General features: G+C 44.0%; 1 protein-coding gene across 2 annotated transcripts in view; it reads left to right on the forward strand.

Annotated features, from left to right (window-relative positions):
• The window catches only part of LOC106568990 (serine/threonine-protein kinase N2), a 56,855-nt gene that overhangs the window by 7,316 nt on the left and 26,698 nt on the right, over positions 1 to 22,841 (forward strand). Inside the window, exons 1-2 of one of the 2 annotated variants that reach the window (XM_014139923.3) lie at positions 2,001 to 2,276; positions 12,324 to 12,624. In XM_014139923.3, coding sequence (XP_013995398.1) covers positions 2,211 to 2,276; positions 12,324 to 12,624 — 367 coding nt within the window. In that variant the 5' untranslated portion in view covers positions 2,001 to 2,210. Of the gene's footprint in view, positions 1 to 2,000; positions 2,277 to 12,323; positions 12,625 to 22,841 lie in introns of those variants that run through there. The other variant, XM_014139924.3, reaches the window with a different exon arrangement.

Raw genomic sequence — 22,841 nt, forward strand, 5'->3', positions numbered from 1 at the left:
ACCAGGTGGGATGACAATTTTGTTTTTCAACAGGGCAATGACTCAACACACCTCCAGGTTGTGTAAGGACTATTTGACCAAGAAGGAGAGTGATGGAGTGCTGCATCAGATGACCTGGCCTCCACAATCACCCAACCTCAACCCAATTGAGATGGTTTGGGATGAGTTGGGCCGCAGAGTGAAGGAAAAGCAGCCAACAAGTGCTCAGCATATGTGGGAACTCCTTCAAGACTGTTGGAAAAGCATTCCAGGTGAAGCTGGTTGAGAGAATGCCAAGAGTGTGCAAAGCTGTCAAGGCAAAGGGTGACTTCATTGAATAATCAAAAATATATTTGGGTTTGTTTAACCCTTTTTTTTTTTTTGGTTGTTATTTCATAGTTTTGATTTGTTCACTATTATTCTTCAATGTAGAAAATAGTCAAAATGAAGAGAAACCCTTGAATGAGTAGGTGTATCCTAACTTTTGACTGGTACTGTACATGTGATGACATATGCATTTATCGGGGACCACTTTTGGCTACTTTCAGAACTACTGGCTAAAAAGTAATATACAAAAGTATCAGAGAATCTCTCTAAACTGACCAGGGTTGTAAGTTACACCTGTCATCTATGTATTTGTGATGGACCATAATTTCCAAGCACTGCAGTCTTTTAAATGCTTTAGTCTGGCCTGGAGGTGAGGTTGTTGACCTGATGTAGCCTATGTGACATTTCTGTTTTAAATGCAGCTATCAAACCAAATGTGTTGAAGCCGGTTTAGGGTAATACATTGTGTAAAGGTTGAATGGTGTTCAAGGTTAGTCAGGATTTTAAAAAATAAATAAAAACGGGTACCATCGCGCTCTACCATAATTCCAATAGTCTTGGTTTCTAAAGTCAGGCTTTTGGCATAAGTTAATGTCTGCCTGACCAGCTTTTCCATTGTCCCTCAAATTTAATTGAGCTTTTCTTGACATTTGAGTTGAAGACTATTTAGCCTGCTAATAGTGGAAATTCATACTTTTTATGTTAGCTTTGGTTTCGCTGCATGTTTTAAGGTGACATTATATTAGGTGCGTGAGAAATAGGCTAATCTAACATATTAATGAGTAAGGACACAAGCTTTTATCATTTTCGATGATTAAAACTCCTGTGCAAGCCTGTCAAATGTCAGTGTTCTCCTCGGTCAGTTCGATTTTCTTAGCTATTTTGTTGCTTAGAGGGAAGAATAAGGCTGGTCTACGTCTTTGTATTGTGTTCAGTGGTAGCCTAGTCAAACAGAGTTACGGCAAAGCCAATTGGGTTGAGCTGTCTTTTTACCTCTTCCAGGAGTTGAGTTGTTTACCTATGAGTCATACAAGGAGGCGGAGCCTGTCTCCCTCTGGACTGGAATGTACTATAGGCCTCAGCATTGCATATTTCCTCTGTAAAGCACCTTTATGGGAGGAGAGGGTGGAGTTAAAGATGGATAAGTTTTGGCCACTAGCCAGCCAAAACAGGGAACTACCGTGCACTCTAATGCCAAACACACACTAAGCCAGTTTTTTTTTAAACTCTAACTGGGTCAATCAGTGCATATCAATTAGGCAAAATAAATGCTGGCTACTTTGACACAAATACAATAGCTCTACGTTATTCCATTGGCTGTTGGTTGAAACACGGTGCTTGCTTGCACCACCAAAGTAGTAGACTAGATTATTTCATTAGCCATACACTGAACAATTATCAGTACTAAAAGCTGTAGACGGCGTTGGGAAGCGACCTTGGCAAAAAATTACGTTACCAACTCTTTCCCAGGCTCCCAATCTTAACCTTACAAGAAGCCATTTACATGTAGTACACAACTGCAAGCCACCTCCCACTCCCTCACACGTCGCTCCATGGGGGAGGCCATTGGACCGCTGGCATTTTTTTTTATACCAATGTTTATTTTAAGACTCAGCTCTCTCCCCGGAGTGAGATTAGGTCCCATTCTCGTCTCCTGTGACCTCACAGAGCGCAAGGCTAAGCAGGATTTTGTTGTCCCTCAGACGGTTTGTGTGTGTGTCTGTCTGTCTGTCTGTCTGTCTGTGAGAGTGGGAAGGGTTGGACATAGAGAGTATGTGTCCAACTGACTTTTGCTTTTGAGTCACCCAGACATGTTGCTGTTGTAGAGGATAACTGTTTTAGAAAAGAGAGAACTTTACTTATGTTATTGTGATGAGAGGAAGAACAAAGCAGAACTTCAAAACATGCATGGACGGGCTTCTGTTGCAGATGTGATGGAGACAAGGTTGATGGAAATCGATGATGTTATGGTAAGGAACATAGATTTGTGTAGGAATAGTAAACTATAGGAATGAGCATTTGAAATGATTTCAGTATTCGAATAATATATTTTTGGGGATATCCAGATAGTTGAAATATATTTGTTTTTTTAAAGAAGTTTTATTTTTGTATAACCAAATCTTTCATTTTTAATGTAAATGGCATGTTATAGAAGGTTCCAGACACCTTTTTTGTGATTTCACATTTTAGAGAAACGTACAGCAAACAACTTCCTCATCCTTGTTCTGTAGTATGGGGGCCGCAAAAAAATATTTTTAGCAAAGGCTCCAAAAACACCCTAATACATCAGTTTGGAAATGGTAAAGCTCTCAGTATAGTGATGCAAGTCTTTAGCTGTTGTATATATGAAATTGTTTCATTCCGAACTGCAACATTAAATTCCATTTTGTTGCGACTACCTAGCTAAAGTAGCATTGCTAATTGAGGCTATTTTCCTGCGCTCCCCTTCCAGTGTCTACAACAGCTCCATTCATATGAAACAACAGCCTACCTATTGGTTGGTCTTTCTGATTTAGCCAACTTAATTCCGTAATTTGAATTACATTTTGCTAGTGTTGCACGGTATACCGGTACCACGGTAATATCATGGTACCAAAACGTCATGATACTTATGATACCAACATTTTAGAATACCGTAGTACCGTTTCATATGATACTACTGACTTTTTCAGACCTACCGATATAAAGAACCTGCTGGCTTCTATTATAAAATGTTTATAAATTCAGTTTTGTTTGTAGATAATAATATCCACTTCACTTTCATGCACATATCACGTGTGGCAGCTGTAATCAGCCAGCTGCATCCCCTACATGCCCTTACCTAAATCAAATCAAATATATTTGTATTTGTCATATACACATGGTTAGCAGATGTTAATGCGAGTGTAGCTAAATGCTTGTGCTTCTAGTTCCGACCATGCAGTAATATCTAACAAGTAATCTAACCTAACAATTTCACAACAACTACCTTATACACACAAGTGTAAAGGAATGAATAAGAATATGTTCATAAAAATATATGAATGAGCGATGGCCGGACGGCATAGGCAAGATGCAGTAGATGGTATAGAGTACAGTATATACATATGAGATGAGTAATGTAGGGTATGTAAACATTATATAAAGTGGCATTGTTTAAAGTGGCTAGTGATACATTTATTACATCAATTAGTCATTATTAAAGTGGCTTGAGATGAGTCGGTATGTTGGCAGCAGCCTCTCTATGTTAGTGATGGCTGTTTAACAGTCTGATGGCCTTGAGATATAAGCTGTTTTTCAGTCTCTCGGCCCCCGCTTTGATGCACCTGTACTGACCTCGCCTTCTGGATGATAGCGGGGTGAACAGGCAGTGGCTCGGGTGGTTGTTGTCCTTGATGATCTTTTTGGCCTTCCTGTGACATAGGGTGGTGTGGTGTCCTGGAGGGCAGGTAGTTTGCCCCCGGTGATGCGTTCTGCAGACCTCACTACCCTCTGGAGAGCCTTACGGTTGTGGGCGGAGCAGTTGCCGTACCAGGTGGTGATACAGCCCGACAGGATGCTCTCGATTGTGCATCTGTAAAAGTTTGAGTGTTTTTGGTGACAAGCCGAATTTCTTCAGCCTCCTGAGGTTGAAGAGGCGCTGCTGCGCCTTTTTCACCACGCTGTCTGTGTGGGTAGACCATTTCAGTTTGTCCGTGATGTGTACGCCGAGGAACTTAAAACTTTCCACCTTCTCCACTACTGTCCCGTCGATGTGGATAGGGGGCTGCTCCCTCTGCGGTTTCTTGAAGTCCACAAACATCTCCTTTGTTTTGTTGACATTGAGTGTGAGGTTATTTTCCTGACACCACACTCCGAGGGCCCTCACCTCCTCCCTGTAGGCCATCTCGTCATTGTTGGTAATCAAGCCTACCACTCTAGTGTCGTTTGCAAACTTGATGATTGAGTTGGAGGCGTGCATGGCCACGCAGTCATGGGTGAACAGGGAGTACAGGAGAGGGCTGAGAACGCACCCTTGTGGGGCCCCAGTGTTGAGAATCAGCGGGGTGGAGATGTTGTTACCTACCCTCACCACCTGGGGGCGGCCCATCAGGAAGTCCGGGACCCAGTTGCACAGGGCGGGGTCGAGACCCAGGGTCTCGAACTTAATGACGAGTTTGGAGGGTACTATGGTGTTAAATGCTGAGCTGTAGTCAATGAACAGCATTCTTACATAGGTATTCCTCTTGTCCAGATGGGTTAGGGGAGTGTGCAGTGTGATTGCGTCGTCTGTGGACCTATTAGGGCGGTAAGCAAATTGGAGTGGGTGTCAGGTAGGGTGGAGGTGATATGGTCCTTGATTAGTCTCTCAAAGCACTTCATGATGACGGAAGTGAGTGCTACGAGGCGATAGTCATTTAGCTCAGTTACATTCGCTTTCTTGGGAACAGGAAAAATGGTGGCCTTCTTGAAGCATGTGGGAACAGCAGACTGGGATAAGGATTGATTGAATATGTTCCGTAAACACACCAGCCAGCTGGTCTGCGCATGCTCTGAGGACGCGGCTGGGGATGCCGTCTGGGCCGGCAGCCTTGCGAGGGTTAACACGTTTAAATGTTTTACTCACGTTGGCTGCAGTGAAGGAGAGCCTGCAGGTTTTGGTAGCGGGCCGTGTCAGTGGCACTGTGTTGTCCTCAAAGCGAGCAAAGAAGTTGTTTAGTTTGTCTGGGAGCAAGACATCGTGGTCCACGATGGGGCTGGTTTTCCTTTTGTAGTCCGTGATTGACTGTAGACCCTGCCACACACCTCTCGTGTCTGAGCCGTTGAATTGCAACTCTACTTTGTCTCTATACTGACGCTACCTGCTTCTCTCCATCCGCTCTTCACGTGCGTCTATTCCTCCCGTCAGTTTAAAAAATATATAATTCAGCCCTGATGGCGAGCGGGGATGCAGACCAAGACCCTGATGAGTTTTCAGTAGATTTGTACATTTGTTACATTGGAGCAGCACACAAAGCCAGCAATGTTGATACATTATATAATTTCATCGCCTGTTATAACCAAGAGCACAGACCAGTCTGAGTACACTTTGCAAGTTCACTGTCATGCAGTCTGAGTGTCAGAGAGGGAAATGGAGCACCGCTTCGCAACAGGCATGCTTGCACCTTTACAGCAAAGAAAACGTCTTGTCTCTAAAAACTAAAATATGACCTATATTACCTGTGATGCCTTTTTTTTCTTTATTGCGCATTTTATATAATTTCACAAACCAAGTCGCAGGCCATTTTTTTAAAGTCATCCTGGGTCACTAATTATTGGTTTGATAACAAAACAACGTTGTTCAGTCATGTTACCTAGCTAGCTAACAACCTGGCAACTTGACAGTAGGTCAAGGCTAATTTGATTGGAACAGGAAGAAAGGAAAAGGGTCTGCTACTCATGAGATGTGCTTCAAAAGGTATGATTCATATAGGACTAAAATATACTGAACAAACATATAAACAAAACATGTAAAGTGTTGGTCCTATTTTTCATGAGCTGAAATAAAAGATCCCAGAAATGTACCATACGCACAAAAAGTGTGTTTCTCTCAAAATTTGAGCACAAATTTGTGTACATCCCGGTTACTGAGCATTTATCCTTTGCCAAGGTAATCCATCCACCTGACAGGTGTGGGTTATCAAGAAGCTGATTAAACAGCATGATCATTACACAGGTGCACCTTTTGCTGGGGACAATAAAAAGTACTAAGGAGTATTTATGTCTGTAATAAAGTCCTTTTGTGGGTTAAAACTCATTTTGATTGGCTGGGCATAGCTCCCCAGTGGGTGGACCTGGCTCCCAAGTAGGTGGGTCTATGTTGCTGGAGGGACCTACTGACTCCATATACAGTGCATTCGGAAAGTATTCAGACCCCCTGACTTTTTCCACATTTTGTTACGTTACAGCCTTATTCTAAAATGGATTAACCTCTTACATCTAGACGTTCCGCTAGCGGAACACCTGCTCCAATATCCAATGATAGGCGTGGCGCGAATTACAAATTCCTCTAAAATACAAAAACGTCCATTTTTCAAACATATGACTATTTCACAGCATTTTAAAGACAAGACTCTCCTTTATCTAACCACACTGTCCGATTTCAAAAAGGCTTTACAGCGAAAGCAAAACATTAGATTATGTCAGCAGAGTACCCAGCCAGAAATAATCAGACACCCATTTTTCAAGCTAGCATATAATGTCACAAAAAACAAAACCACAGCTAAATGCAGCACTAACCTTTGATGATCTTCATCAGATGACACACCTAGGACATTATGTTATACAATACATGCATGTTTTGTTCAATCAAGTTAATATTTATATCAAAAACCAGCTTTTTACATTAGCATGTGACGTTCAGAACTAGCATACCCCCCGCAAACCTCCGGTGAATTTACTAAATTACTCACGATAAACGTTCACAAAAAACATAATTATTTTAAGAATTATAGATACAGAACTCATTTACATTACATTTAAGTCATTTAGCAGACGCTCTTATCCAGAGCGACTTACAAATTGGTGCATTCACCTTATGATATCCAGTGGAACAACCACTTTACAATAGTACATCTATATCTTTTTTTTTGGGGGGGGTTAGAAGGATTACTATATCCTATCCCAGGTATTCCTTAAAGAGGTGGGGTTTCAGGTGTCTACGGAAGGTGGTGATTGACTCCGCTGTCCTGGCGTCGTGAGGGAGCTTGTTCCACCATTGGGGTGCCAGAGCAGCGAACAGTTTTGACTGGGCTGAGCGGGAACTGTGCTTCCTCAGAGGTAGGGGGGCCAGCAGGACAGAGGTGGATGAACGCAGTGCCCTTCTTTGGGTGTAGGGCCTGATCAGAGCCTGAAGGTATGGAGGTGCCGTTCCCTTCACAGCTCCGTAGGCAATCACCATGGTCTTGTAGCGGATGCGAGCTTCAACCGGAAGCCAGTGGAGAGAGCGGAGGAGCGGGGTGACGTGAGAGAACTTGGGAAGGTTGAACACCAGACGGGCTGCGGCGTTCTGGATGAGTTGTAGGGGTTTAATGGCACAGGCAGGGAGCCCAGCCAACAGCGAGTTGCAGTAATCCAGACGGGAGATGACAAGTGCCTGGATTAGGACCTGCGCCGCTTCCTGTGTGAGGCAGGGTCGTACTCTGCGAATGTTGTAGAGCATGAACCTACAGGATCGGGTCACCGCCTTGATGTTAGTGGAGAACGACAGGGTGTTGTCCAGGATCACGCCAAGGTTCTTAGCACTCTGGGAGGAGGACACAAGGGAGTTGTCAACCGTGATGGCGAGATCATGGAACGGGCAGTCCTTCCCCGGGAGGAAGAGCAGCTCCGTCTTGCCGAGGTTCAGCTTGAGGTGGTGATCCGTCATCCACACTGATATGTCTGACAGACATGCAGAGATGCGATTCGCCGCCTGGTTATCAGAAGGGGGAAAGGAGAAGATTAATTGTGTGTCGTCTGCATAGCAATGATAGGAGAGACCATGTGAGGATATGACAGAGCCAAGTGACTTGGTGTATAGCGAGAATAGGAGAGGGCCTAGAACAGAGCCCTGGGGGACACCAGTGGTGAGAGCGCATGGTGCGGAGACAGATTCTTGCCACGCCACCTGGTAGGAGCAACCTGTCAGGTAGGACGCAATCCAAGCGTGGGCCGCGCCGGAGATGCCCAACCCGGAGAGGGTGGAGAGGAGGATCTGATGGTTCACAGTATCAAAGGCAGCAGATAGGTCTAGAAGGATGAGAGCAGAGGAGAGAGAGTTAGCTTTAGCAGTGCGGAGAGCCTCCGTGACACAGAGAAGAGCAGCCTCAGTTGAATGCCCAGTCTTGAAACCTGACTGATTAGGATCAAGAAGGTCATTCTGAGAGAGATAGCAGGAGAGCTGGCCAAGGACGGCACGTTCAAGAGTTTTGGAGAGAAAAGAAAGAAGGGATACTGGTCTGTAGTTGTTGACATCGGAGGGATCGAGTGTAGGTTTTTTCAGAAGGGGTGCAACTCTCGCTCTCTTGAAGACGGAAGGGACGTAGCCAGCGGTTAAGGATGAGTTGATGAGCGAGGTGAGGTAGGGGAGAAGGTCTACGGAAATGGTCTGGAGAAGAGAGGAGGGGATAGGGTCAAGTGGGCAGGTTGTTGGGCGGCCGGCCGTCACAAGACGCGAGATTTCATCTGGAGAGAGAGGGGAGAAAGAGGTCAAAGCACAGGGTAGGGCAGTGTGAGCAGGACCAGCGGTGTCGTTTGACTTAGCAAACGAGGATCGGATATCATCAACCTTCTTTTCAAAATGGTTGACGAAGTCATCCGCAGAGAGGGAGGAGGGGGGGGGGGAGGGGGAGGAGGATTCAGGAGGGAGGAGAAGGTAGCAAAGAGCTTCCTAGGGTTAGAGGCAGATGCTTGGAATTTAGAGTGGTAGAAAGTGGCTTTAGCAGCAGAGACAGAAGAGGAGAATGTAGAGAGGAGGGAGTGAAAGGATGCCAGGTCCGCAGGGAGGCGAGTTTTCCTCCATTTCCGCTCGGCTGCCCGGAGCCCTGTTCTGTGAGCTCGTAGTGAGTCGTCGAGCCACGGAGCAGGAGGGGAGGACCGAGCCGGCCTGGAGGATAGGGGACAGAGAAAATCAAAGGATACAGAAAGGGAGGAGAGGAGGGTTGAGGAGGCAGAATCAGGAGATAGGTTGGAGAAGGTTTGAGCAGAGGGAAGAGATGATAGGATGGAAGAGGAGAGAGTAGCGGGAGAGAGAGAGCGAAGGTTGGGACGGCGCAATACCATCCGAGTAGGGGCAGAGTGAGAAGTGTTGGATGAGAGCAAGAGGGAAAAGGATACAAGGTAGTGGTCTGAGATTTGGAGGGGAGTTGCAATGAGATTAGTGGAAGAACAGCATCTAGTAAAGATGAGGTCAAGCGTATTGCCTGCCTTGTGAGTAGGGGGGGAAGGTGAGAGGGTGAGGTCAAAAGAGGAGAGGAGTGGAAAGAAGGAGGCAGAGAGGAATGAGTCAAAGGTAGACGTGGGGAGGTTAAAGTCACCCAGAACTGTGAGAGGTGAGCCATCCTCAGGAAAGGAACTTATCAAGGCGTCAAGCTCATTGATGAACTCTCCAAGGGAACCTGGAGGGCGATAAATGATAAGGATGTTAAGCTTGAAAGGGCTGGTAACTGTGACAGCATGGAATTCAAATGAGGAGATAGACAGATGGGTCAGGGGAGAAAGAGAGAATGTCCAATTGGGAGAGATGAGGATTCCAGGATTCCGTTCAACTCCTTTGTGCAATCGAGGTGTCCGATTTTAAAATAGCTTTTTGGTGAAAGCACATTTTGCAATATTCTGAGTAGATCGCCCAGCCATCACGGCTAGCTATTTAGACACCCACCAAGTTTAGCCCTGACCAAACTCCGATTTACTATTAGAAAAGTTTGATTAACTTTGGTGTTCTTCGTCAGAATGCACTCCCAGGACTGCTACTTCAATAACAAATGTTGGTTTGGTTCAAAATAATCCATTGTTATATCCAAATAGCGGCGTTTTGTTCGTGCGTTCAAGACACTATCCGAAGTGTAAATAAGGGTCACGAGCATGGCGCATTTCGTGACAAAAGATTTCTAAATATTCCATTACCGTACTTCGAAGCATGTCAACCGCTGTTTAAAATACATTTTTATGCCATTTTTCTCGTAAAAAAGCGATAATATTCCGACCGGGAATCTGCGTTTAGGTAAACAGACGAAAGAAAATAAAGCATGGGGTCGACTCGGGCACGAGCCTGAGTCTCACAGTACTGTGACCAGCCACTATCCAAACGCGCTACTTTTTTTCAGCCAGAGCCTGCAAAGCCTTCCTGCATGGAATCTTCTCAGGTTTTGGCCTGCCAAATGAGTTCTGTTATACTCACAGACACCATTCAAACAGTTTTAGAAACTTTGGAGTGTTTTCTATCCAAAGCTAATAATTATATGCATATTCCAGTTTCTGGGCAGGAGTAATGATCAGATTAAATCGGGTACGTTTTTTATCCGGCTGTGAAAATACTGCCCCCTAGCCATAACAGGTTAAATAAAACATTTTCCTCATCAATCTGTCTATATAAGGTCCCACAGTTGACAGTGCATATCAGAGCAAAAACCAAGTCATGAGGTCGAAGAAATTGTCTGTATTGCTCTGAGAGGATTATATCGAGGCACAGATCTGGGGAAGGGTACTAAAACATTTCTGCAACATTGAAGGTCCCCAAGAACACAGTTGCCTCCATCATTCTTAAATGGAAGAAGCTTGGAACCACCAAGACTATTCCTAGAGCTGGCTGCCCGGCCAAACTGAGCAATCAGGGGAGAAGGGCCTTGGTCAGGGAGATGACCAAGAACACGATGGTCACTCTGACAGAGCTCCAGAGTTCCTCTGGAGATGGGAGAACCTTCCAGAAGGACAACCATCTCTGCAGCACTCTACCAATCAGGCCTTTATGGTAGAGTGGCCAGACGGAAGCCACTCCTCAGTGAAAGGCACATGACAGTCGCTTGGGGTTTGCCAAAAGGCACCTAAATGACTCTGACCATGAGAAAGCTCTTTGGCCTGAATGCCAAGTGTCAAGTCTGGAGTAAACCTGGCACCATCCTTATGGTGAAGCATGGTAGTGGCAGCACCATGCTGTGGGGATGTTTTTCAGCAGCAGGAACTGGTAGACTAGTCAGGCTCGAGGGAAAGGTGAACGGAGCAAAGTACAGAGAGATCCTTGATGAAAACCTGCTCAGGACATTTGCCCCAAGCATAAAGCCAAGACAATGCAGAAGTGGCTTCGGGACAAGTCTCTGAATGTCTTTGTGGCCCAGCCAGAGCCCAGACTTGAACCTGATCGAACATCTCTGGAGAGACCTGAAATAACTGTGCAGTGATGCTCCCCATCCAACTTGACAGTGCTTGAGAGGATCTACAGAAAAGAATGGGAGAAACTCCCCAAATAAAGGCGTGCCAAGCTTGTAGCGTCATATCCAAGAATACTCGAGGCTGTAATCGCTGCCAAAGGTGCTTCAACAAAGTATTGAGTAAAGGGTCTGAATACTCATGTAAATGTGATTATGTTTTTTTATGTTATAAATTTTCACAAAATTTTGAAAAACCTGTTTTTGCTATGTCGTTATGGGGTATTTTGTGTAGATTGATGGGGGAAAAAATCTATTTAATCCATTTTAGAAGAAGGCTGTAATGTAACAAAGTGGAAAAAGTGAAGGGGTCTGAATACTTTCCGAATGCGCTGTAGGTTGACCTTTCATTGTAATTCCATTCAAGAAGACTCTCTAAACCTTCCCCAGTTAAGACTGGCCGTAATGATGCAGGTCAAGGCCCGTACTAATGCCCAATTCCAAAACAACTCCAAGCTACTAACCCCTAGTCACTTGTGTATATCTGAAAGGATTGGATAGGTATGGGGCCAGAAGTTTTTCCACAGCCTTTAATTTGGGCTCACAATAGCCTAATTTCCCTAGTCGGATCAAGTGGTAAAGGAAAAACTCCTGGCCAGCAATGGTGAACATTTCACCTAGCCTGTCAGAGGTCACAGAGCTATAGCAATATTGCAATGTAATCATCTTATCCAGTCCTTTCATATCACCACGTGTGATTAAGTGGCAAAGGTGGTCCAATGACCTGTGTTTCATCTTTTGGTTCTTGTTAAAATATAATAAATCCTAGCCATTGACTCAGCTGACCAAAAAAAACTGTTAGAGGTTTGGTGGGTGTGAGATTGCTCCTAACCCCAGATCTAGGGTCAGATTACCCTACCGAAAGGCCAAGGTGGGATGAAAAAATATCTGACCACTTATCAGTGGTTAGGGGGCTTACAACCTAACCACTACTTCAAGATGAAGTTCAGCTTCAGGTGGTACTAACCAGAAATGTAGTCTTGATCTCTTGAGAACTGTCGAGACTACGTAAATGTTGTCTCAGTCTAGGGCTCCGGTCTTGACTCTATCTATACTACTATTCTCCTTCCAGAGCATCCATTTTAATCCCCACCTCTCTTCTCTCTTGTCCCCCAGGGTGATGCCAGGGGCCAGCTGGTGTCTGAGCGGCTGGGCCTGGGCCACAATCTGGACCTGTCGGACACCATGGTGCAGCAGAAGCTGGACGAGATCAAGGAGCAGATTCGCCGCGAGATTCGCAAGGAGCTGAAAATCAAGGAGGGCGCGGAAAACCTGCGCAAGGTCACCACAGACAAGAAGAGCCTGGCCTACGTGGACAACATGCTGAAGAAGTCCAACAAGAAGGTGGAGGAGCTCCACCAGGAGCTCCAGGAGCTCAATGCCCACATTGTGGTCAAGGACCCCGATGAACTGCTAGGTATGCTTCTTGTTCACTGGGCATGGAGAGGAATTAAGGTTGCAAAACTCTGGAAGCTTTTCCAGGTTTTTCAGAGATCCCGGTTAGAGTATTCCTAGTTAAAGGATTTCCTCCCTGCTTATTTTCTCCAGATTCCAGGAATCCTTCAACAGAAATTTCTGAAAAATCTGGGAATTTTGAACGTGAAACTTGTTTTTTTGATATGAGGTGTATGCACTGAACTAAATGCCCCCCTCTTCCCTCCTCAGTCCTGTTTCAGTTCACATTGTGGTTAATGACCCTAACAAACTGCTAGGGACTGTATGGTCCACTGATTCATGGTGAGAAGTGAATTGGGTGGAGTACAGTACCCAAATTCACTTTAGTTTAGGGCTGGGCGGTATACTGTATTTTGCTACAGTATATACCAGTACAGAGGTATTTCAATGTTTGGTTTGTTCAATGTGACACGCTACTCCGCCATGTGTAGCGTTCATTTTTCTAGTTTACTCCGCTGTTTGAGTTGTCTATATCCTCTCGCTCTCTCTCCATGAGGCTTTCCACACAGACCAAGCCCCGCGCCAATCAATCAAGGATCGCAGTTAGTGTTGCTCGACCAGAAGACCGCTTGTTCAGTCTGCATGGTCAATGCAGTACATGCAGCATGAGGGAAATGATGCGGACAATTACATTGATGGAAACTACAATCTATCTGCAACATTAAATCTGATCTACCCCCTATAAAATAAAAAAATGTTAATAAAAAAGGTCAATTGTTGTAGCCGCTAATGCTAACCGCTTGTTAGTGGGCTAGCACGCTAATATATGTACTGATTCAGAGAATCGCAGCTAGTTAATAAAGCCTGATACTAGTGATGGTGGAGGCCTAAATCGGCATGTTTTCTGTACAACATTATATTCTAAATCAAAGAAGAAGAGATGAAGCATGAATATGGTAGCTACATGAAGTAGCTAAGAGAACATTGAATGTAGCCAAAGGTTATAGGGTCCCCTAGGAAACGGTGACCAACACTTTGGTTCTTAATAACACCTCCCTGGCTTTTTCATTTGTTGTCATGTCACACAACACTGTATTCAAAGTGGCCGTTATTGTATTCTAACTATAGAATTATAATAATCATTATATTTCCATGATTCCTACAGTTTCACCCAATTGTTTTGATCTAAATCGCAAGTCAAATTGCAATTGAAATATTTGGTTAAAAATAAGGCCTCGGGTTTTTTTTTAGGCCCATATCGTGCAGCCCTACGTGGCAGTGTGGAAATGATCTGAAATGAGTGCAGGAAATGCAGAAATTGAAAATGCTGGGGGGAAAAATGTGGGTTGAAGTTTGATTGAAAAGTATAAAACAATCAGAATGCCCCATTTGAAAACACTTAGAATGTACTGAATGTGTTGCCACCCTAGGGTCATGCACTACTTATAAAAAGCAAATTTAGCAAAACATAAAATGCCAGCATAACGTCAAATCAAAAAATATAGTGATATGATATTTTGGCAGCATCCTACTTCAGCTGTGGTATTTCTTGGTACAAGGACACTCACTACATGATACAGCACATAATTACTCATTTGACAGCACCAACACAAGTCCACACAATGCATGACAAATGCACAGGATACACAAATAGGACCTACACACAATGAATGCACTCTTTTGTGGTGCGTCATCTTCTAGGAGCTGACACTGATACATCCCACATTCCTTATTGTGTTATTGCCTCCGTTAGTTACTTTCGAGGCTGTTGGAACCTGCTGTTGTGAATTTGTGCGCAACAATGTTTTTTTTTTACCGTGTTACTGGAACTGGGGAAATTCATTATTGTGTTGTTGTGGATGGGCAGGGAATACTTTCTCAAATTGATAATGGGAGAGAAGGAATGGGTTTCTCTGCTGCTATTGCATATTCTACTAGTCATTGGAAATGGGGGGGACCTTTCTCTATATAATACTAGTCTTAAGGGGGAACAAATTTAGCCTGACTCATTGATCCCTTATCTGATGAGAAAGGGCTTTTGTTAACTTACTCATGGCCAGAGGAATGTCATAAGGCGTCTTGGAACTAGGAACTGACCTCAGGTCATCTCCTCAGCAGCCAAGTTCTGGTTAACGTCTGCTCTTGATAACTGATGTCAGATCAGCTCCCCCTTCACTCCCAACATAACCAGCAGAATTACAAAACATTAAACAGGTCTTGGGTCAGTTGTTAAATGGCATGATGTCACTGTATACATTACATGACCAAAAGTATGTGGACACCTTCTCGTTGTTACATCTCTGTTCAAAATCATGGTCATTAATATGGAGTTGGACCCCCCTTTGCTTCTATAACAGCCTCTACTCTTCTGGGAAGGCTTTCCACTAAATGTTGGAACATTGCTGCGGGGACCTGCTTCCATTCAGCCACAAGAGCATTATTGAGGTCAGGCACTGATGTTGGATGACTATGCCTGGCTCACAGTTGGCGTTCCAATTCATCCCTAAGGTGTTCAATGGGGTTGAGGTCAGGGCTCTATGCAGGCCAGTCAAGTTCTTCCACACCGATCTCGACAAACCATTTCTGTATGGACCTCGGTTTGTGCACGGAGGCATTGTCATGCTGAAACAGGAAAGGGCCTTCCCCAAACTGTTGCCACAAAGTTGGATGCACAGAATCGTCTAGAATGTTATTGTATGCTGTAGCGTTACCCATACCCATGAGAAACAGCCCCAGACCATTATTCCTCCTCCACCAAACTTTACATTTGCCACTATGCATTGGGGCAGGTAGTGCTCCCCTGCCATCCGCCAAACCCAGATTTGTCCGTCAGACTGCCAGATAGTGAAGTGTGATTCATCACTCCAGAGAACGCGTTTCCACTGCTCCAGAGTCCAATGGAGGCGAGCTTTACACCACTCCAGCCGACGCTTGGCATTGCGCATGGTGATCTTAGGCTTGTGTGCGGCTGCTCGGCCATGGAAACGCATTTGTTGAAGCTCCCGACGAACAGTTCTTGTACTGACGTTGCTCCCAGAGGCAGTTTGGAACTCGATAGTGAGTGTTGTAACCGAGGACAGACGATTTTTACGCACTACACGCTTCAGCACTCGGCGGTCCCATTCTGTGAGCTTGTGTGGCCTACCACTTCGTGGTTGAGCCATTGTTGCTCCTTAACGTTTCCACTTCACAATAACAGCACTTACAGTTGACCGTGGCAGATCTAGCAGGGCAGAAATTTCACGAACTGATTTGTTGGAAAGGTGGTATCCTATGACAGTACCACGTTGAAAGTCACTGAGCTCTTCAGTAAGGCCATTCTACTGTCAACTTTTGTCTTTGGAGATTGCATGGCTGTGTGCTCAATTTTATACACCTGTCAGCAACAGGTGTGACTGAAATAGCCAAATCCACTAATTTGAAGGAGTGTCCACATACTTTTTATATATACACTGCTCAAAAAAATAAAGGGAACACTAAAATAACACATCCTAGATCTGAATTAATGAAATAATCTTATTAAATACTTTTTTCTTTACATAGTTGAATGCGCTGACAACAAAATCACACAAAAATAATCAATGGAAATCCAATTTATCAACCCATGGAGGTCTGGATTTGGAGTCACACTCAAAATTAAAGTGGAAAACCACACTACAGGCTGATCCAACTTTGATGTAATGTCCTTAATAAGTCAAAATGAGGCTCAGTAGTGTGTGGCCTCCACGTGCCTGTATGACCTCCCTTCAACGCCTGGGCATGCTCCTGATGAGGTGGCGGATGGTCTCCTGAGGGATCTCCTCCCAGACCTGGACTTAAGCATCCGCCAACTCCTGGACATTCTGTGGTGCAACGTGGCGTTGGTGGATGGAGCGAGACATGATGTCCCAGATGTGCTCAATTGGATTCAGGTCTGGGGAACGGGCGGGCCAGTCCATAGCATCAATGCCTTCCTCTTGCAGGAACTGCTGACACACTCCAGCCACATGAGGTCTAGCATTGTCTTGCATTAGGAGGAACCCAGGGCCAACCGTACCTGCATATGGTCTCACAAGGGGTCTGAGGATCTCATCTCGGTACCTAATGGCAGTCAGGCTACCTCTGGCGAGCACATGGAGGGCTGTGCGGCCCCCCAAAGAAATGCCACCCCACACCATGACTGACCCACCGCCAAACCGGTCATGCTGGAGGATGTTGCAAGCAGCAGAACGTTCTCCACGGCATCTCCAGACTCTGTCACGTCTGTTTCTGACCGTTTGAGCAGACACATGCACATTGTGGCCTACTGGAGGTCATTTTGCAGGGCTCTGGCAGTGCTCCTCCTGCTCCTCCTTGCACAAAGGCAGAGGTAGCGGTCCTGCTGCTGGGTTGTTGCCCTCCTACGGCCTCCTCCACGTCTCCTGATGTACTGGCCTATCTCCTGGTAGCACCTCCATGCTCTGGACACTACGCTGACAGACACGGCAAACCGGGCCACAGCTCGCATTGATGTGCCATCCTGGATGAGCTGCACTACCTGAGCCACTTGTGTGGGTTGTAGACTCCGTCTCATGCTACCACTAGAGTGAAAGCACCGCCAGCATTCAAAAGTGACCAAAACATCAGCCAGGAAGCATAGGAACTGAGAAGTGGTCTGTGGTTACCACCTGCAGAACCACTCCTTTATTGGGGGTGTCTTGCTAATTGCCTATAATTTCCACCTGTTGTCTATTCCATTTGCACAACAGCATGTGAAATTTATTGTCAATCAGTGTTGCTTCCTAAGTGGACAGTTTGATTTCACAGAAGTGTGATTGACTTGGAGTTACATTGTGTTGTTTAAGTGTTCCCTCTATTTTTTTGAGCAGTGTGTGTGTGTGTGTGTGTCTGTGTGTGTGTGTATATATATATATATATGTGTGTATATGAGGTCGCCCGATTATGATTTTTCGATACCGATTATTGGAGCCCAAAAAACCCTTTACCGATTTAATCGGCCGTTTTTTAAAATTATTATTTTTTTTTTATTTATTTATTTTTTTTTAATCAATTTAGCCTCAAATAAATAATGAAACAGGTTTAAATAATGCACAAACAAAGTGTTGGAGAAGAAAGTAAAAGTGCAATATGTGCCATGTAAAAAAGCTAACGTTTAAGTTCCTTGCTCAGAACATGAGAACATATGAAAGCTGGTGGTTCCTTTTAACATGAGTCTTCAATATTCCCAGGTAAGATGTTTTAGGTTGTAGTTATTATAGGACTATTTCTCTCTATACGATTTGTATTTCATATACCTTTGACTATTGGATGTTCTTATAGGCACTTTAGTATTGCCAGTGTAACAGTATAGCTTCCGTCCCTCTCCTCGCTCCTACCTGGGCTTGAACCAGGAACACATCGACAAAAGCCACCCTCGAAGCAGCGTTACCCATGTAGAGCAAGGGGAAACAACTACTCCAAGTCTCAGAGCGAGTGACGTTTGAAACGCTATTAGCGCGCACCCGGCTAACTAGCTAGCCATTTCACATCGGTTACACCAGCCTAATCTTGGGAGTTGACAGGCTTGAAGTCATAAACAGCGCAATGCATTGCGAAGGGCTGCTGGCAAAACGCACGAAAGTGCTATTTTGAATGAATGCTTACGAGCCTGCTGCTGCCTACCATCGCTCAGTCAGACTGCTCTATCAAATCATAGACTTAATTATAACATAATAACACACAGAAATACGAGCCTTAGGTCATTAATATGGTCGACTCCAGAAACGATCATCTCGAAAACCAAATGTTATTCCTGTTACATTGCACAACCTTCAATGTTATGTCATAATTACTTAAAAATCTGGCAAATTAGTTCGCAACGAGCCAGGCTTCCCAAACTGTTGCATATACCCTGACTGCGTGCAATGAACGCAAAATGACACAATTTCACCTGGTTAATATTGCCTGCTAACCTGGATTTCTTTTAGCTAAATATGCAGGTTTAAAAATATATACTTCTGTGTATTGATTTTAAGAAAGGCATTGATGTTTATGGTTAGGTACAGTCGTGCAACGATTGTGCTTTATTCGCAAATGCGCTTTTGTTAAATCATCCCCGTTTGGCGAAGTCGGCTGTCTTTGTTAGGAAGAAATGGTCTTCACACAGTTCGCAACGAGCCAGGCGGCCCAAACTGCTGCATATACCCTGACTCTGTTTGCAAGAGAAGTGACACATTTTCCCTAGTTAAAATAAATTCATGTTAGCAGACAATATTAACCTCTTACATCTAGATGTTCCGCTAGCGGAACACCTGCTCCAATATCCAATGATAGGCGTGGCGCAAATTACAAATTCCTCTAAAATACAAAAACGTCCATTTTTCAAACATATGACTATTTCACAGCATTTTAAAGACAAGACTCTCCTTTATCTAACCACACTGTCCGATTTCAAAAAGGCTTTACAGCGAAAGCAAAACATTAGATTATGTCAGCAGAGTACCCAGCCAGAAATAATCAGACACCCATTTTTCAAGCTAGCATATAATGTCACAAAAAACAAAACCACAGCTAAATGCAGCACTAACCTTTGATGATCTTCATCAGATGACACACCTAGGACATTATGTTATACAATACATGCATGTTTTGTTCAATCAAGTTCATATTTATATCAAAAACCAGCTTTTTACATTAGCATGTGACGTTCAGAACTAGCATACCCCCCGCAAACCTCCGGTGAATTTACTAAATTACTCACGATAAACGTTCACAAAAAACATAACAATTATTTTAAGAATTATAGATACAGAACTCCTTTGTGCAATCGAGGTGTCCGATTTTAAAATAGCTTTTCGGTGAAAGCACATTTTACAATATTCTGAGTAGATAGCCCAGCCATCACGGCTAGCTATTTAGACACCCACCAAGTTTAGCCCTGACCAAACTCCGATTTACTATTAGAAAAGTTTGATTACGTTTGGTGTTCTTCGTCAGAATGCACTCCCAGGACTGCTACTTCAATAACAAATGTTGGTTTGGTTCAAAATAATCCATAGTTATATCCAAACAGCGGCGTTTTGTTCGTGCGTTCAAGACACTATCCGAAGTGTAAATAAGGGTCACGAGCATGGCGCATTTCGTGACAAAAGAGTTCTAAATATTCCATTACCGTACTTCGAAGCATGTCAACCGCTGTTTAAAATCAATTTTTATGCCATTTTTCTCATAAAAAAGCGATAATATTCCGACCGGGAATCTGCGTTTAGGTAAACAGACGAAAGAAAACAAAGCATGGGGTCGACGCGGGCACGCGCCTGAGTCTCACAGTACTGTAACCAGCCACTATCCAAACGCGCTACTTTTTTTCAGCCAGAGCCTGCAAAGCCACGATTCAGCTTTTTGCCGCCTTCTGAGAGCCCATGGGAGCCGTAGGAAGTGTCACGTAACAGCAGAGATCCTCTGTAATGGATAGAGATAATCAAGAAGGGCAAGAAATTGTCAGACAGGGCACTTCCTGCATGGAATCTTCTCAGGTTTTGGCCTGTCAAATGAGTTCTGTTATACTCAGACACCATTCAAACAGTTTTAGAAACTTTGGAGTGTTTTCTATCCAAAGCTAATAATTATATGCATATTCTAGTTTCTGGGCAGGAGTAATAATCAGATTAAATCGGGTACGTTTTTTATCCGGCTGTGAAAATACTGCCCCCTAGTCATAACAGGTTAACTAAATATGCAGGTTTAAAAATATATACTTGTGTATTGATTTTAAGAAAGGCATTGATGTTTATGGTTGGAGCAACGTGTACCTAAGCGATTATATGCAATGCAGGACAGGCTAGATAAACTAGTAATATCATCAACCATGTGTAGTTAACTAGTGATTATGATTGATTGTTTTTTATAAGATAAGTTTAATGCTAGCTAGCAACTTACCTTGGCTTCTTACTGCATTCGCGTAACAGGCAGGCTCCTCGTGGAGTGCAATGTAAAGCAGGTGGTTAGAGCGTTGGACTAGTTAACCGTAAGGTTGCAAGATTGAATCCCTGAGCTGACAAGGTACAAATCTGTCATTCTGCCCCTGAACAAGGCAGTTAACCCACCGTTCCTAGGCCGTCATTGAAAATAAGAATGTGTTCTTAACTGACTTGCCTAGTTAAATAAAGGTAAAAAAAAAAAAATTGGCCAAATCGGCGTCCAAAAATACCGATTTCCGATTGTTATGAAAACTTGAAATCGGCCATTCCGATTAATTTGTCGACCTCTAATATATAATATATATATTTTTGTATTATTTTACCTTTTATTTAAACAGATTTTTTTCTCATTGAGAACATCTCTTTTCCAAGAGAGACCTGGTCCAATAGCAGCAGAGGGAACAATGTTTCAGACAAAACAACTTACATACACTAACACAACATTAAACAAAACTATAAACACACATACAGTACAACAAAAAACATTTTGTTAAAAACACAAACATCTTGACTAAAAACAGCTGGCCTAAAAACAATTACGCTTTTCTATGATATATATATATATATATATATATATATATATATACATAGGTCAAGTGTTTAAACTCCACGAACGAAACTAGATCATCACATTTTAAAATGTTAAGGAGAGAATTCCAGGACCACAGTGCTAAGTAACTAAAACTGTTTTTACCATGACCTGTTCTAATTTTTGGTACTGTTAGAAGCAAATCAGAATGGGACCATCATTTATATTTATTTACTGACCTGACTAAAAAGGAACAGAGATAAAATGGCATTTTACCCAATATGGCCTTATAAATCAGTGTATACCAGTGTTTAAGCCTACGCAAGGTCAATATATAGTGTATGTCGAGGGCTCCCCTATCTGTGGCTGACCTGGGATCAGGCATTTGTCTTGGGGAGTGTTCCCCTGTCAGCGCTCCAGGAGTGACATCACCCTGCTTGCTATTCAGTGACTCAGCGCTTGTCGGCCGGCCCAGCGTGGGCTGTGGAGAGGAGGAGGCCATTGACTGGTCCTGACCCTCGACCAAACCCCTCTCCTCTGGAGGGAAGCCCTGGTTCACAGGCACACGTGTGGCTACACACTCAGATGCACACGAGATGCGCACACACACAGATGGTCAAATGTCAGTGTGGACTGCTTTAGTGACTGCAATACTCACACAGATGATCAAATGTCAGTTGGGACTGCAATGGTGACTGCAATACATTCTATATATATATACACACACAGACACACACACACACACACACACACACACACACACACACAACATGGCTGAGTATCCACCATCTATATTTGCATCTGCTGACATTCCGTCTATCTGATGTTGAACACAGTTCAGTCATATTGTCTGAGGAACCTTGCGGACCCGTAATCATTCTCATTAGCGTCAGACTTTATGACTGGTGTTGCCTAGAGCAACCTGACGTACTCTTCTTTCATCTCCCCTATTTAAAGCAACCACAGAGATTCACTGCCAGCTTAATGGGTGATTAAATGAATCATTAGGCTGTGTTTGAATGAATCTGCGACCCCTGAGGCGTTTTAAAGATTCTGCAGAGACCCCAATGTTTAACAGTATGCTCTTCTCATTAAGGTGTTGTGTGATAATTGAATGCTAACTGGTTAGTGCTGTTGACTGGGTATAGGCCTAGAGCTTGTCAGCTGTGGTGCCATTTCAATGTAGCGTTGCAGGGGGGATGTGATGCTATGGGGTCAAGTCAATTCCACTTTCTAAGCTTTTAATTGGACCTGTTATTGCTAATTTTGAATTTTACCAGAAAAATGAAATTTAGCCCTCAAACTGTCACGAGCCAGGAAAAGCCAGTCAGGCAGGTTTATTTTCCCACGTGTATGATGAAGCAGTGTTCACTCGGTTCTCTTCGGGGTATTGAGGAGGTGTTCAGCTCAGCAGCCATTCGAGCCCAGGCACGAAAAGCAGTGAGCTCATGCCTTAGCACTGCAGCTTGACTGAAGTTATACACTTTTGTTTTTGTGAGTGAGTGGGTTGCACACACAGCTGGAGACCCAACAGCTCCTTGGGCAGGAGGAGAGCATGGAGCTCCTGGGTGGTGTTCATTTGGGTTCACCGTAGCAAAACACTGACAAAAACACGGCGGGACTACCTGAAGTCGTCCAGCACGAAACGCTTCATTTTCCGTAGCAATTTTCTTCTGTTTTGTGCCTAATGAACAAGACCCCGACTTTAACTGCTCTCACAACTGTGGCAAAACACCCTGAGAGACATCGGGGGCATTGAGCAAAAAGGGCCTC

This window comes from Salmo salar, chromosome 14 (genome assembly GCF_965601325.2).
Source record: "Salmo salar chromosome 14, fSalSal1, whole genome shotgun sequence".
In the NCBI taxonomy this organism is placed as follows: Eukaryota; Metazoa; Chordata; class Actinopteri; order Salmoniformes; family Salmonidae; genus Salmo; species Salmo salar.